At 35.1% G+C, this 17,470-nt stretch overlaps 1 protein-coding gene across 10 annotated transcripts in view; it reads right to left on the minus strand.

Moving 5' to 3' along the window:
• The window catches only part of LOC101888466 (collagen alpha chain CG42342), a 516,353-nt gene that overhangs the window by 116,122 nt on the left and 382,761 nt on the right, over nucleotides 1-17,470 (minus strand). For all 10 annotated transcript variants that reach the window (XM_059120826.1, XM_059120815.1, XM_059120811.1 and 7 more), the window contains one exon: nucleotides 15,786-15,891. In XM_059120826.1, coding sequence (XP_058976809.1) covers nucleotides 15,786-15,891 — 106 coding nt within the window. The remainder of the gene's footprint in view (nucleotides 1-15,785; nucleotides 15,892-17,470) is intronic.

The following is a 17,470-nucleotide window of genomic DNA, read 5'->3' on the forward strand; positions in this document are numbered from 1 at the left end:
TCTCCATATAACGGTACCTCCCGATATTCGGTATTTTGATTATTTTACCGACCATTATTCACCGGAATTGTTTCAAATTTGGTATTTGAAGTTCGTAATGGATACTACATCCAAAGAAGAAAATTGTCTGTGCAGGTCCACGTCGTCGTATAGACCCTTATGTATCAGCTACATTCGGAATTTTTAAGATTTTAACATAATTTTTAACGAATTTTTTGTTTTTGAGCATTGTCAAATTCGTTCCAAATGGTGGAGCGTATTCAAAGTTCGGCCCGGTCGAACTTACAGCTTTTTTACTTGTTTTTTTTTTTTTTAATTTGATTGATGTTTAGATTTGTTCGAATTGCTCACTTTTATGGCCTTCAAAGGGCCACGCTGCCCGAATGTTGCTCTGCGGTATTTTGGCCCATTCCCGGCGAAGCGCTTGCTTGAGGTGATCGACACTTTGGTATTTCTTAGTGCCAACCTGCTTCCAAAATACTCCAAACACAAAAGTCCAACGGATTGGTATCCGTAGATTTTGGTGGCCATTGTGCGCTGGAAATGAAGCGAGGGACCTCATTTTGTAACCATTGACTTCTGGTGGCCAACCGAAGGTGCACATTTTAAGCTGACCTCTTTGGCAAGCAAACACGATTATTTTGTTTGCACACATACAAATTGCTGGACAACGAATGTTTTCTCATCGGAGAAAACCAAATTCGGCAGTTCACCACTTTCGGCCAAGCGAAGCCACTCTTAAGCTCTTTTGAGTCTATTTTCTTTTTATTGGGGTGTAAGTTCTTGCACTTTTTGGAATTTCAATGGCTTTACCCTGAGCTATTTTTTCTAACATTTGCCGAATGGAATATTGGGATATGTTCAGCTCACGAGCCATTTTTAGCGCCACTGCGACGCAGGTTTCTATCAAGTCGCCTCTTTATTTTTCGAACCATTTCTGCTATTGGTGCTGTTTTCTTCCGTCCACTCCCTTGACGTCGCGGTAACGAGCGATGGTACGAGATACAAAAGATTTATTCACATTTAAATGCTGGAGTGCTCTAACGATAGCCACATGTGATTTTCCGGCCAAATATAAAGAAATCTCACCAACACGCTTGAATTCTGGAAAATTCTCACCAAAATGCTTTTATACGCTTGTAAATAATATAATGAGCTGTCATAGGAATAATTTTAACAGCTGTCGGACGAGTGGCTTAGAAATGACATCAGTCTGAAATTGGTTGCAGTTTTTTTCATCTCACCCTGTAATTTCCTTTCCCATCTCGGCTGAATAAAATTTTTCCTAGGCAAAACCATAAAATTTACTTTTTTCCCTTTATTGCCATCAGCACTACTTGATTGATTCAATTTCAACTTTATTATGAAAAAAATTATTGAAAACTATTTACAAAATATTAAAGCAAAACAGCCGATCCACAACAATAACAAATCGTTTGCTTTATTATTTTTTATGTTTTCAATATTTCCTGGTAATGACATTCACACTGACTTCAATAAAGAGGACATTGCAGCGAAATGGAAGAAGTAGGTACTTGAAAATTCAACGTCAATTATACGCATTTGCCATGAAATCAAGTGCTTGCTGATGATGGCCGTAGCAGAGCCAGTGGCAGAGGCAGCGACAGCGGCAGCATCATCAGTATAGCATTCGTAATGTAATTTAATGTTTCATTAAAATTCATAACGCACTTTTGAAAATTAATCGCATACAAAATTTAATAATACCATGAAACAGGAGAAGTGGAAGAAGACGACGACGACGATGCATTGAAGCATCATCAACAAGAGCGTAAATGAATATTAAAAGCGGAGAATGAAATTTAAAAACAATGAATGTCCATCAAATGGTGGACAGTTAGGGGAATTTCAATCGATAAGTTGTACATTTGCTTTTCACTTTCGATATCTTTCAGGATTTACTGGGAAATAAATAATGAGAAATTCAAAGAAGAACTGGAGGAAATGAAATCGAAATTAACGCAACCCCACCAAATAGAGTTTCCGAATGGGAAACAGCAAAGTCTTAATAAAGTTTCTGAGATGAAAACTCTTATTCTGAATAGAAGTTCAGATGACAATTTTTTTTCTGAAGGGAAAAACAGAGTTACCGATGAGGAAACTTTTATTCAGAACTGGCTGAACGGAGTTTCTATGGGGGAAAACCTACTATTCAGATAGGGCTGTAAAAACCTCTAGTCATCCGGGTCTGCTTCGATTTTCCTGAATAAATTTTCCGGTGGCAAAACCATTTTTTGAAGGGCAGAATAAAATATATGATGGAGAAACATGTATTCAGATCAAACTGAATAGAGTTTCCATGGGGAAAACCTACCATTCAGATAAGACTTCTTTAGAAAAAAACCCTCTAGTGGCCTGGGACAGATTAGATTTTCAACCGGAACTGAATAGAGACGTCTTGAGGAAAATCTATTGTTCAGTCTTACCTGAGCTGAGTTTCCAGTGGGGAAACTGCTAGCCAGACGGTCCTACAGCAATTTTTTTTTCAATAAATACAAGAAAACCTCAGTTGATTATGAAAGTAGAGCTAAAAATAGAAAAGTACCCTAAATAGAAGGGGTCAGTTTCAATGTCTTTCATATTTTTTGAAACGTTTGGAGGACCATATTTCCCTACCCATGTATATTTTTATAGCCTCCACCACATAGTGGGAAAGGTGTTAGGTCTTTGTGCATTTGTTTGTAACAGGGAGGAGGAACCCAGATATACCCATAGTTACTTTTGATGATCTTCATAGAATCACTTTCCGAGTCGATTTATGCATGTCAGCCCGTCTGTCTATGTATTCTGTGACTAAAATGCAGGTCGCATTTATTATCCGATTGAGATGAAATTTCAAAAACATTATTTGATTAGCCCAAGGACGAACTCTATTGAAACTAGTGAAAATCGGATCAGATTTAGATAAAGTTCTCATATATCTTCTACCGATTTCGGTTTATTTTGCACGAAAGGACCAATATAAAATGACCTGAATTTTGGCACATCCCACCGAATTCAGTCAAGAAGCAAATACATAAAATTTGCAGAAAATCGGTTCAGATATAGCTATAGCACCCATACACATGTTTCGTCCGATTTGGGCTGTAAGTCCCCCACATGCGTAATATGCACTCCTGAAGAATTATATTTGGCACCGGACATCAGATACTGTTCGAAAATACTTCTGTCAAATTTTATCAAGATCGGTTCGAATTTGGATATAGCTCCCATACATATCTTTTACCGATTTCGGGCTAATTTTGTATCAAATGGCCAATATCACTCCAAATGACCTGAATTTTGGCAAATCCCACTGAATTCAGTCCAGAAGCAAGTAAATCAAATTTGATGAAAATCCATTCAGATATAGCTATAGCACCCATATATATGTTTCATCCGATTTGGGGTTGTAAATCCCTCACATGCGTAATATGCACTCCTGAAGAATTATATATGGTGTCGGAAATCAGATACTACTAGCAAATACCTCTGTCAAATTTTATCAAGATCGGTTCAGATTTGGATATAGCTCCCATATAGATCTTCAGCCGATTTCGGGTTAATTGTGCACCAAATGGCCAATATCACTTCAAATGACCTGAATTTTGGCAAATTTTGGAAGCAAGTAAACCAAATTTGATGAAAATCCGTTCAGATATAGCTATAGCACCAATACATATGTTTCGTCCGATTTGGGGTTGTAAGTCCCTCACATGCGTAACATGCACTCCTGAAGAATTATATATGGTGTCGGACATCAGATACTACTAGAAAATACCTCTGTCAAATTTTATCAAGATCGGTTCAGATTTGGATATAGCTCCCATATATATCTTTAACCGATTTGGGGTTAATTTTGCACCAAATGGCCAATATCACTTCAAATGACCTGAATTTTGGCACAGCCGATTGAATTCAGTTGAGAAGCAAGTAAATCAAATTTGATGAAAATCCATTCAGATATAGCTATAGCACCAATACATATGTTTCGTCCGATTTGGGGTTGTAAGTCCCTCACATGCGTAATATGCACTCCTGAAGAATTATATATGGTGTCGGACATCAGATACTACTAGAAAATACCTCTGTCAAATTTTATCAAGATCGGTTCAGATTTGGATATAGCTCCCATATATATCTTTAACCGATTTGGGGTTAATTTTGCACCAAATGGCTAATATCACTTCAAATGACCTGAATTTTGGCAAATCCCACTGAATTCAGTCCAGAAGCAAGTAAATCAAATTTGATGAATATCGGTTCAGATATAGCTATAGCACCAATACATATGTTTCGTCCGATTTGGGGTTGTAAGTCACTCACATGCGTAATATGCACTCCTGAAGAATTATATTTGGTGTCGGATATCAGATACTTCTCGAAAATACCTCTGCCAAATTTTATCAAGATCGGTGCAGATTTGGATATAGCTCCAATATATATCTTTAAGAGATTTCGGTTTCATTTTGGACCAAATGGCCAATATCAGTGCAAATGACCTGAATTTAGGCACAGCCGACCGAATTCAGTTGAGAAGCAAGTAAATCAAATTTAATGAAAATCCGTTCAGATATAGGTATAGCTCCCATATATATGTTTCATCCGATTTGGTGTTTAAGTCCCTCACATTCGTAATATGCATTCGACAACAATAATATTCGGTACCAGATATCAGATATAGCCCAGGAATTCTTCTGCCAAATTGTATTAAGATCGGTCCAGATTTGGATATAGTCCCCGTATCGTTTAATCCCGTTTCAAAACACCGATACAAGTGTCTTCTATTTTTAGCTCTATTTTCATTATTCACTAATTTTTCCTGTTATTTATTTTTTTTTTTTTGAACAGTGTAGTTTCCTGAAGCTGGACTGAATTAAAGTATTTGTTTAACATTTTCCACTCACATTTAGCTCCGTAACATTTCAAGAACTCTTAAATCTATTTTGACAACCGACGTAGGTTATTGGAATACATGCATCGATTTTTTTTATATTTTACTACATCACTGCCTCTCGCTCTCTTTGATTTACCGTGGATTACGTGATTTGTTTTTTTATTTTTCCGCCCAAAAAACACAAATTATTTTCAATCTCATAAATAAATGATGGAAAAATGTCCATGTAAACAATTGGGGGAAAATTATAGTCCATTGTTAGTGGCCTGGCTGAGGTTAATGTGACTTAAATATCAATTTAGAGTAAATACCTTTAACAACAACCAAACAAATAACAACAAAAATAAAAATTTCATGTAAACATTAGCATTATGCGATGACTTTATTGTGTAAAATTAATTAAATACTTTGCCGTCTGTATTTACGACCATCATTATAATGCTGATGATGTTGCTGTTTTTATTTTAATTTTCCTGGTAAATAGTGTCGTGTTGTAGTTCAAATATTTTTGTGTATTTAGTTACAATAAAATAATTAAAAATTAAAATCCATTAATTCTATATCCAAATTGGGTGAGTGAATTTGGCCTCAGGTATAACGAAACGAACGATGCAGATAAGTTTCTTTTTTGTAATAACAATTTTTGTGGTTTCCATGGTAAATAAATTCCAAATAATTTTTCCATGAAATTTGATTTTCAAAATTAAATAGTTTTTTTTCGGGGTAATTGAACCCCAAAGAGCTTAAGAATTAAATACCCAAAAAACAATATTATTATTCACTCCACTTTGTATTGAAATTAAAACAATGAGTCATTTATGTATCTTTCGAATAAAAATAACTCATCCACTTGCCTGCCATTCAAAACATTCCATTTGACACTTCCATAAATGTGTCATTAATTCTTCAATTTATAAACAATTTTCTGAAGCCGTTAAAAAAATTGAAAGGAATCGTAATGAAATATGAACAAAAATCGAAAAGACATTAATCAATATTTTTCTGGCAAGTCTCTGTTTAAAATGGAATTTATTATCATTTTGTTTATCTACGAGACGATACTTAAATAAAATTTATGCATTTTTTATGCTGACATTAAAGGCACATGATTGCATATAGAGGAAGATAAAAATTTCGAAATTTAAAAAAAATTATATGAAATTAAAATAAAATTGATTTTTTTTTAAATTTAGGATAGGAGATTTTCTATCGGGGAAACTCTATTCGGTCCCGGCTGAAAAGGAGATTTCCTATTTGCTAAACTCTATTCAGCCCCGAGATTTCCAAATTTTATTTCATAATGGGAAACTTTATTCCTTCCCGGCTAAATATAGAATAGGAGATTTCCTATAGGAAATTCAGCCGGGGCTGAACAGAAGTTTTCCTTAAGGAAACTCTATTCTGCCGGAGCTGAATATAAGTTTTCCTAATGGGAAACTATTTTCAGCCCCTGCTGAATAGAAATTTCTCATCGGGGAAACTGTATTCAGCACCGGCTGAATAAAATATTTCATTATGGAAAACTGTATTCAGCGCCGGCTGAATAGAAAAATTTCTAAAGGAAACTCTATTTAGCCGTGGGTTAAATTAAAATCAAATTTGAGTTTTGAAAATTTTGAAATTCTGTCGGAGCTAAGTAGGACAAGCTCTAGGAGATTTCTTAAAGGAAACGAGGTAGATTAGGAGATTTCCTAAAGGAAACTCTATTCAGCCGGGGCTGAATAGGAGATTTCATAAAAGAAACTTTATTCGGCCGGGGCTGAATAGGAGATTTCCTAAAGGAAAATCTAAAAAGGGTCAACATTTTGAATAATTATAACTTTTATAAAATGTGACGTAAGCGTCCGATTGCCTTCAAATTTCACACATCCCAATATTTTAATTAACCCAAGATCTGGTGTTAAGATGGAACATACCGGCATACTCCTTCTGGCACCTCCTAACAATAGGTCGAAATTAACAAAAAATGTTTTACTACACAGAAAGAGAAAATATAATCCGATTTTGCTCCAACTTTCCAAATGCTAATATTTGCATCAGGTTCGAAAATCGACATCGAGTACCTCTCCCTCAAAGGGTCAATATTTGGAATAATTATAACTCTTTTAAAATGTGATATGTGCGATAATCTTCAAATTACACACATCACAATATTTTTCCTAACCCAAGGTCTGATGTGAAGATCGAATATATCGGTCCATTCCTTCTGGTAAATCCTCCACAAGGTTCAAAACTTTGAATGTCCATGAAGCTCATAAAATCCGAAATTAACATCCAATTTCATTCAGTTGTGGCACACCTCAATATTTCTATCAACACAAGATCTGTTATAAATGGACTATAAGTCGAACCATTCCTTCTGGTACCTCCGCCTTAAAGGGTCAAAGTTTTGAATAACCAAAACCATTATAAAATCCGAAAGAAGCATGAGGTTATTATCATGTTTCACACAACACATTATTTCTACTAACACAAGAACTGATGTGTAGATGGGATATATCAGTCCACTCCTTCTGGTACCTTCCCCACAAAGATTCAAAGTTTTGAATACCCATGAAGCTCCTAAAATAAGATATTATTATTCGATTCTATTCAGACTTGTCACATCTCAATATTTCCATCAAGATAAGCTCTGTTATAAAGATTGTAGAGATTGGACCATTTCTCCTGGTATCTCCGCCTTAAAGGGTCAAAGATTTGAATAACCAAAAACGATTATAAAATCCGTTCTCTTCAAATTTCACACATGCCATTATGTTTATTAAAACAATATCTAATGTGAAGATGGGATATATTAGCCCATTCCTTCTGGTACCTCCCCCACAAAGGGTCAACATTTTTATCCATGAAGCTAATAAAACGCGAAATTAACGTCCGATTCCGCTTAGACTTGGTACATCTCAATATTTCCATCAAGACAAGATTTGCTATAAAGATGGTAGAGAGCGGACCATTTCTTCTGGTTCTGGTTCTGGTTCCTTACAAAAGAGGCCAAACCGTTTATAAAATTCGGAATAAGTTATCTTTATATGTCAGTCTATTCCCTCTGGTACCTCAAGCTCAAAGAAAGCGAAATAAGCATCCAACTCTTTTCAAATTTCACACATACAAACATTTTTGCTAACACAAGATCTTTTGCGAAAATGATATATATCTGCGAACCTGAACTTCTGGTAGCTCACCCACAAAGGGTCACAATTTTCAATACTTTCTTCCGTCATTACTTGCGAAACATGTTTACAACTTGCTCCGTTAAAAATTGTCTTCAAATCTTAAAAATACCGAATGTAGCTGTTTTAGGGTCTATACTACGACATGGACCTGCATATGTAACTTCACATCCATCACAATATTCAAATGCGAAATTTTAAAAAAAAATCGGTGAATAATGTAGCTAAAATCATAAAAATACCGAATATCGGGAGGTACCGTTATATGGGGGCTGTACCAAAACATGGACCTGCACAGACAATTTTCTTCCTTAGGTTGAAGTATCCATTTCGATTTTCAAATACCAAATTTAAAACAATTCCGGTGAATAATGTCGGACGGACATCGCTAAATCGACATAGAATTTTATGCTGGGATGTAAAATGTATATTTCGATGTGTTACAAACGGAATGACAAACTTAATATATCCTCCATACTATGGTGGAGGGTATAAAAATGGAATATTTCGGTCGACTATATGTGGTATTTAAATTTATAAAAATTATCACATTTCTCCTATAAATTGAAGGATATAGTCCAAACTTGGCACGTCGCAATATTTAAATTATAATTATTTAGGTCCGATACGAAATGGACAATATTGGCCCATTTGAATAATCATAACAGATTTCAAAATATATTTAAAGAATCGAATATTGGCTGAGGGTATACATCTGTCGGCAAAACCTACTGATACTTTTCAACTTTTCTTTGGGGAAATTCTATTTCAAATGAAAAAAAATAGCACTTTTTCATTTTAATTTATATCTAAAATTTCATGTTACCTTATTGAGGGCCATAAATTCCCATACAATTTATATTTTTCGCCCTGAAATAAATTGATTTCACTCCTTTTTTTTTCTGGAATAGAATGGAAGTCATTACCCAAAGAACCATTAACACCGATTTCCAATCAGTTCTAACCCGACCTTTGGCAATAAATTTCATATTTTATTAATGTGTCAACAAAACTCATGTGGTATATTTCATTGAGGGCATAAAACGCCCATAAATCTCGAGGACAAGCATCTGTATTTTGTCACGAGGCATTATGCCGGCATGTCGGGTTTTTATTTTTCGAGGGGATTCTTTTTATTATGTGTTAAATAGACTAAATTTCGCCGCCATCCTCCAAAAATGTTATTATACACAATATGGAGAGAAACAGAAAATAAAGTATGTTTCTTATTGAGTTGAGAATGGAATTGACATTTTGTTTATTGTCTTTGTTGCATTGCGAAGGGGGACCACGAAAAACAATTAACATTTTGGCTGCTCGTGGAAGGAGGAAAAAAACAATAACGACAATGTACAATTGTTAATAATATGGCATCTTTGTTTTAGAATATCACCCAAATGAAGTGGCATTTCACATACATATATTGGTAGACATTTGTATTCTCCCCTCCCACTCCTTCCTTCCCCAGTTTTTGGCTTCTTCCTTGGCCTCAGGAAAAAAACAATAAAAACAACATTTTTATTTTATCGAATGCAAAATAAACATTTTTCCCACTTTTTTAAGAGTGCTAACGGAGTGTCTAAACAAAAAAGGAAAACAAAACACAAAATGGATAAACGCCACAAAACGATGCCCCCTTCCCCCACCCACACCGGGCTAGAAGATCATAAATATTTCTCCACCCGATAACCATTGGCTGAACCAGGAAAAAACAAACATTTGCGGGAAAATGTGTGAAAACACATTTGAAAGTCTCGTGTCGTGCGTGTTTCAGATCTTGCCGTGATGTGCGATACGGACAAGAGATGAGACATTTGTTGTTAGTGGCAGTGGTGTTTATTTGCTTTGCAACTGCTGCTATTATTGCCAGTTGGAGGATTTTCCTCCATATGGAAAGTATCCATTCATAAATGGAGTTTGTTTTTCCGTCAGATGGGGAAATGAAAGAAAATTTTTAATTTTTGAAGTAAATTAAGAAAAGTCCTAGAAATTTCAATATGGGACAAATTTAGGCAAACATTTGTTCCCCTTGGAATCCATAGGACTTGGCCTGATTTAATTTGAAAAAATACATTTTCTTTCATTTCCATTTACGACCGAATTCTTGACATTCAAAACTCCGGGAATCAAATTCGATCCATTATCAAGAAAGTTAATGATTCGCATAAAATCCCCCATTACTCCCTGAAAATTCCACGAACAAATTTCCAAATCTCTTATTTGCTCTTCAGCCAAATACTAGGTCATTGTAACAGAACCCATTAAACGCTCATTGCCAATACAAAACATACAACCATAATGCAAAAGCAGCTACTAACCACCAGCTGGTCGCAAATAATCAATACAACAACATTAAGGACATGGGCCACACAATAATATAAACATTACACTAACGCCAACAACAACAATATGTTTACCACTTATCCTTTAACTTTCTCCACGCCCACACACGTCCACAGGTCTTAGGTTGTCATAAAAACAACACTCAAATGACTTAATTAAGAAGAGCGCATGTTTTGTCCTTTTTCCAACGACGACACACAACAAAAGGACACCCATCGGGCTAATGGACATGGACATATCAACAATAACAACAACGATACTAATGTACATAAATAAGATGCCCTGGTGAAAACAGAAAAATAATAAAAAAAACCAGTAAAGAAAGTCTTCAAGTCGGGTGGGGCCGACTTTATGATACCCTACACCACTTTGCTTATTAAGTAGAGCTCCACATAACAATTAAAAGTTTTTATGGGAGAATTCAATCATACACGCTATGATTATAATTATAATTTAAAGTTCAAAGGACTAAATATGCCTAAGCATTTGTATCTTTTAAATTCGGAATTGTATTGCCCATTTGGTGCACAATTAATTTGAAATCGGATAAAGATATATATGGGAGCTATATCCAAATCTGAATCGATCTCGATAAAATTTGGCAAAGATATTTCTGAGCTGTATTTGATATATTTCCCTGAATATCGTTGTTACGGAGTGCATATTACGGTTGTGGGTAACAAATATAACAAATCGGATGAATAATATATATGGAAGCTATAGCTATATCTGAACCGATCTTCACCAAATTTGACATACTAGCTTCTAGACTCAATTCGGTCGCAAGTGCCAAATTCCATCCCATTTGGACAAATATTAGACGTTTGGTGCACAATAAAACGTAAATCGGACGAAGTTATATATGGCAGCTATATCAAAATCTGAACCGATCTCGATAAAATTTATCAAATGTATTTCTGAGCTGTATTTGATATATTTCCCCAAATATTGTTGTTGCATAGTGCATATTACTACGGCGGTGGACAAAAATAACAAATCGGATGAACAATATATATGGGAGCTATAGCTATATCTGAACCGATTTCGATCAAATTTGGCATACATATTTTCAGGCCTAATTTGGGTGTATATGCAAAATTCCACACAATTCGGGCTGATACTACACGTAATGTGCACCATAAAAGGCAAATCGGACGAAGATATATATGGGAGCTATATCTAAATTTTTACCGATTATCTCCAATTTCAATAGGGTTCGTCCTTGGGTCAAACAAAAGATCTTTGCAAAATTTCATCTGGATCGGGCAATAAATGCGACCTGTACTTTGTTTACAAAAATACATGGACAGACGGACGGACGGACATGCATAAATCGACTCAGAATGTGATTCTATGCAGATCATCAAAAGGAACTATGGGTCTATCTCGTTTCCTTCTGCCTGTTACAAACAAATGCACAAAGACATAATACCCTGACCACCTTGTGGTGTAGGGTATAATGACCACCTTGTGGTGTAGGGTATAAATACACAGCTACATAAAAAAGGTATTCAGAATACAACGGACGGACTGACAGGAACTTTAAATCTTTGTGTGATAAAATCGAGTTTTCCAAAGAAATTTTACAAATTGTAGTAAAAAAAGTTTAGGCCCAACGGTCCATTGAAGACGAAAATTTTTATCAGAAAAAAATGAGACTAAAACAGCATAAAATGTATGCCCGAATACTTTCTTAAACCAAATCGAACGTTATATTATTAAAAAAGAAAACTAAATAATTAAAAAATAAGTAAAGGGTTATTTTTAAAGGAGAAAAATAATTTTTAAAAATTAAAAATAAAATTAAAATAAATCATGAATTTTTGCTCTACAGAAATTATCTGCCTAGCAGGACATAAATAATCTAGCTTTGGAGATTTAATTGTTTTGTAATTTTTTTACCTAGAAATATAATGGATGCATTTTCATTCTACATAAAGTATTTCTTTGTTCGGAACAAATTCTAGGACTGAATTTATTTACCCCAAATAACCGAAGATTAAATTTTCTTTCCAACAAAATTGAGCTCTGGCATTTTATTGTTCAAAAACTAAAGGATTTTTTATAGAAACAGTTTAAAGAAACAATTTACATACTATCAGTCGATTTTACCGACAGATGTACCAAGTTTAAATGAAAGCGTTTTATGACCTGCATTAAAAATCAAAATTTTGACCCAGATCTGGTGTTAGTAAATATAATGGGATGTGTGAAATATGAAGGGAACCAGATGCCTATTTCGGATTTTATAATCGTTTTGGCCAATCAAAACATTAACCCTTAACCCTATCATCTTTATAACAGATCTTGTGTTGATGGAAAATATTGTGATGGACAAAGTCCGAAAGAAATCGAATGTTAATTTCGCGTTTTATGAGCTTCATGGGGATTCAACACTTGGACCCTTTCTGGGGGAGATACCAGAAGGAGTGGAACGAAAAATTACATCTTCACACGAGACTTTGGGTATTTATGTATGCGTAATTTGAAGTATTATGATGCGCGTAATTTGAAGACAGTTGAAGAAGTTATAATTATTCAAAACTTTGACCCTTTGTGGGGGAGGTACGATATTATCCATTTTTGCACCTGACGTAGCACTGATGGAAATATTAAGATTTACAAAGTTGGACCAACATTGGATCATCCTTTCTCTTTCTCTGCAGCAAAATATTTTTTTTTTTAAATTTTCGACCTTTTTGAACCAAAAAGTCTTAAATCTCTTTCCACAATGGTTGCCATTTCCATTTTCGTGGATCCTAGAAACCAACATTGACCTCAACTCTAGAAACCAATATTGACCTCAATATTAAATTTCAAAATTTGAACTCTATCCATTTATTCGACGGCAAATTTAATATTATTTGGTATCGTTTGAACTATTATGGTACGCATTCCCAAACATACCTCCTTCTTTAAAATTATGTACCAAGAGAGCTTTCCATATCAAATTTCAGAATTCCTAAGACCGAATACAACATTAATACCATGTTTTTCGTGCAGTTATACGACAAACACCTATATTGGCATCTATATTAGCTTCCAAACTTACAGCTCTGTTCCTTCACAATATACTGAACTTAGTACTTTTCGTACAATTTTATTGCACCTTTTCTAAACTGCCTCTATATCTAAATTCCACGTACCAATTGAGATCTCAATCTCAAAATTGAGGTTTCCAGTCCTAACTTTTCTTCTTTACGTACAAATATAAGACTCATTTCCTAAACACTGCCAAACCTGAAACACACTCAGCATCAATGAATGTCAAATTTTAGAATTTTATTAGGCAATTCCAAATATAGTGCCAATTAGTAATTTTCGTACTCATTACCGAAACAACCTACATATTTCTAGCCTACACATGCATAGCGATCCTAATACGAAATTTCAGATTTCAAGCTCTATCTGTTCACCCAATACCAAATATATAGGATGAGATGCAAAAACTGCAACCAACTTCAGACTGCTGTCATTTCTACACCACTCATCCGACAGCTGTTAAAATTATTCCAGTAATAGCTCATTATATTTTTTACAAACGTACAAAGGCATTTTGGTGAGAATTTTCCAGAAAAAAGTTATTCGTGATGAAATTCAAGCGTGATGGTTTGATTTCTTTATATTTGGATGGAGAACCACAACTGGCTATCGTTAGAGCACTCCGACACTTAAATGTGAATAAATCTTTTGTATATCGTACCATCGCTTAATCAATCGTGAGCTGAAAATATCGCAGTATTCCATTCGGCAAATATTGAAAAATGAGCTCGGGGTAAAGCCATTGAAATTCCAAAAAGTTCAAGAACTTACACCGCAGCAGAAAGTAAATAGACTCAAAAGAGCTAAAGAGTTGCTTCGCTTGGACGAACGTGGTGAACTGTCGAATTTGGTTTTCTCCGATGAGAAAACATTCGTTGATCGTATTTATTTGCAAAAGAGGTCAGCTGAAAATGCGCACCTTCGGTTGCCCACCAGAACTCAAGCGTCGGCCATGGTGATGGTGTGGACCGCCATAACAGCCGATGGTCGTTCTCTGGTCATATTTATCTACTGTGGCATCGGAATAAATGCCGAATATTAAAGCGAAAATATTCTGGAGGGTGTATTAAAGCCTTGGACACGCAAACATTTTGGCCGCAGATCTTGGATATTCCAAGAGAACTCAGCACGCGCCACCCAAGAATGGTTACAAAATGAGGTTCCTCACTTCATTTCCAGCGCACAATGGCCACCAAAATTTCCGGATACCAATTCGTTGGACTATTGTGTCTGGAGTATTTTGGAAAACAAGGTAGGCACTAAAAAATACGAAAGTGTCGATCACCTCAAGCAAGCGCTTCGTCTAGAATGAACCAAAATACTGTAGAGCAACATTCGGGAATCGTGTGACGGTTTCATTGGCCGTTTGAAGGCCTTTATTCGTGCCAAAGGTGACCAAATCGAACAAATCTAAACGTATTCTGAAATTTGATGCTATTTCCGACATTTTTGCTTTCATTCAATACAATTTAAAAAAAAGATTGAAAAAAGTATGGCGTTTGACTTTGTTGCAGTTTTTATCTCACCCTGTATATATCTTCAAATATTGTTCTATAGAAGGAAATTATTGATAACAGATTTTTTTCCTTAGAACAAAATTTTTTACTGCTTTCTTCGATAGAAAATATTGTTACAATATTTTTTGGCATAGAAATCGTCTAGGCAGCAATGTTTCATTAAAAAGTATAAGTTGCATATTTTTACTGCAGTTCTTCTGTAGAACAAAAAGAGGACCCCATTTTTTATTCGAAAAAAAAAATATAGGAAAAATCGGGATTTGTGTCGAAAAACTACATTTTTTTGTACATGGTAAAATTCGGTTTCTATACAAAAGAATTAGACCTTTATAAAATTATTTTTCCTATGGAAAAAATGCCCCTCTTTCTGAAGGCCTACTTTATTATTTTCTTCTACTACTACTAATACTTTATATATTTTCTCTCTTGTTTTGCTTTTATTTCCTTTTTTTGTTCTTAGGCACCAGCATCAATAAACAACAGCCGTCCCTCCATCATTAACTTAATTTCCTAATCAATTCACTTCATTGGAAATGTCTTGTTCTACAACAAAAAACACAACAAAGGATTACAACAATAAGAAAATAGTCTTCATGTTTATAATATCCTGCTAATTTATGTCCTTAGAGTTAATGGGTATTTTTTTTTTGGTGTTCCATTATTTTTGGCCCTTTTCCAAATGAACCCAGACAAATCCTCTTTAAATACACTTGAACTCAGACGGGGTTAATGACAGTCGTTGTTGTTGTTGTTTTTCTAGCTGTTGTTGTGTGTGTGTGTTTTTTTTTTTTTTTGTTTTCTTAGTCTATCACTTACCTGGTGGTCCCGGAGGTCCGGGTGGACCCTCAATGATGCCTGTTGGAAATTCATCACCTTTGATTGTTGTGGTAAGGCCACGATCGCCACGGTCACCTTTATCACCCTGCACACCGAGGAGAAAAAGAGAATGGAAGAGATAAAGACGGTTAAAAAGGACAAGTCAATTTTTGTTGTAAATATTTGAGTACACAACACTAACAAAAACAAAAGAGACAATGTAAACACACTGGCACAAAGAGCGTGTTTTTTTCTCTGTTTGTCTAAGGACATGTAAATATCCTTGCAAAATGTGAAAGGTAGGAAATTGAAGAATGTAAACAAAAGGAAGGCAATAAAAACAATAGCTAGAGTCAGTCAGACACAAATGTAAGTGAAGTGGCAGGCAACAAACCATAAAGCATGACAACACAAAAAGGGTCGGTCATTTGTTTAAACGAAAATGTATTTCAGGTTTTTGTGTCTCGTATCTTTCTTTGTTTTGCATGTTGTGTCCTTATTCTCCTTTTTTTTGCACAACACAAAACAATAGTTTGACATAATGTTTATTTCAGTGAATTAGGAAAAGATGACCGGATAAACAATAGTTGAGTAATTTAAAAAAGGTTTGAATGGCCGGGGTATGAGGGTCCTTTTTTTAAATTAAATTTATTTTAGGGACTTTCTAGGAGACAGCTGTATGGAATTTAAAAAGGCAATGGAAGATCATGGAAACATATTAAGAAGGCGGTTTGTAAAGCAGGCCCTCAAGGGGAGATATGCAGAGAATGGCATTAAAATTTCGGATCTTGGATCGGGTTTTAGATCAGCTTTGGAAATTTCTTTAGTTCCAATAAAATTTAGTAAAACAGTTGAGCCTTTAGACCAGAAGAACACTACCCCAGTTTTTAAATACATTTTGCGAACTATAAAGGAAAAATTCTCAGTCTATCCGTTAGCCACCCAAAAAACGGATTTTTATACCCTACACCGCAAGGTGGTCAGGGTAATATGACTTTGGGGCATTTGTTTTATAACATGTAAAAGGAAACGAGATAGACCCATAGAATCACATTCTGAGTCGATTTATAGATGTCCGTCCGTCCGTCTGTCCTTGTATTTTTTTTAAACAAAGTACAGTTCGCATTTATTGCCCGATCCAAATGAAATTTTGCACAAATCATTTGTTTGGCTCAAGGACGAACCCTATTGAAATTGGAGATAATCGGTAAAAAATTAGATATAGCTCCCATATATATCTTCGTCCGATTTGCCTTTTATTCTGCACCAAACGTGTAATATCAGCTCGAATAGTATGGAATTTTGCACATACAACCAAATTAGGCCTGAAAATAAGTATGCCAAATATGATCGAAATTGGTTCAGATATAGCTATATCCCACATATATATTGTTCATCCGATTTGTTATTTTTGTCCTCCGGAGCCGTAATATGCACACTGTGACAACAATACTTGGGGAAATATATCAAATACAGCTCAGAAATATCTTTGCTAAATTTTATCGATATCGGGTCAGATAACTCCCATATATAACTTCGTCCGATTTGCTTTTTATTGTGCCCCAAATGTGTAATATAGGATGGAATTTGGCATATACGACCGAATTAAGTCTAGATGCTAGTATTTGGTGAAGATCGGTTCAGATATAGCTATAGCTCCCATGTATACTGTTCATCCGATTTAT

This window comes from Musca domestica, unplaced genomic scaffold (genome assembly GCF_030504385.1).
Source record: "Musca domestica strain aabys unplaced genomic scaffold, Musca_domestica.polishedcontigs.V.1.1 1, whole genome shotgun sequence".
NCBI classification, from domain to species: domain Eukaryota; kingdom Metazoa; phylum Arthropoda; class Insecta; order Diptera; family Muscidae; genus Musca; species Musca domestica.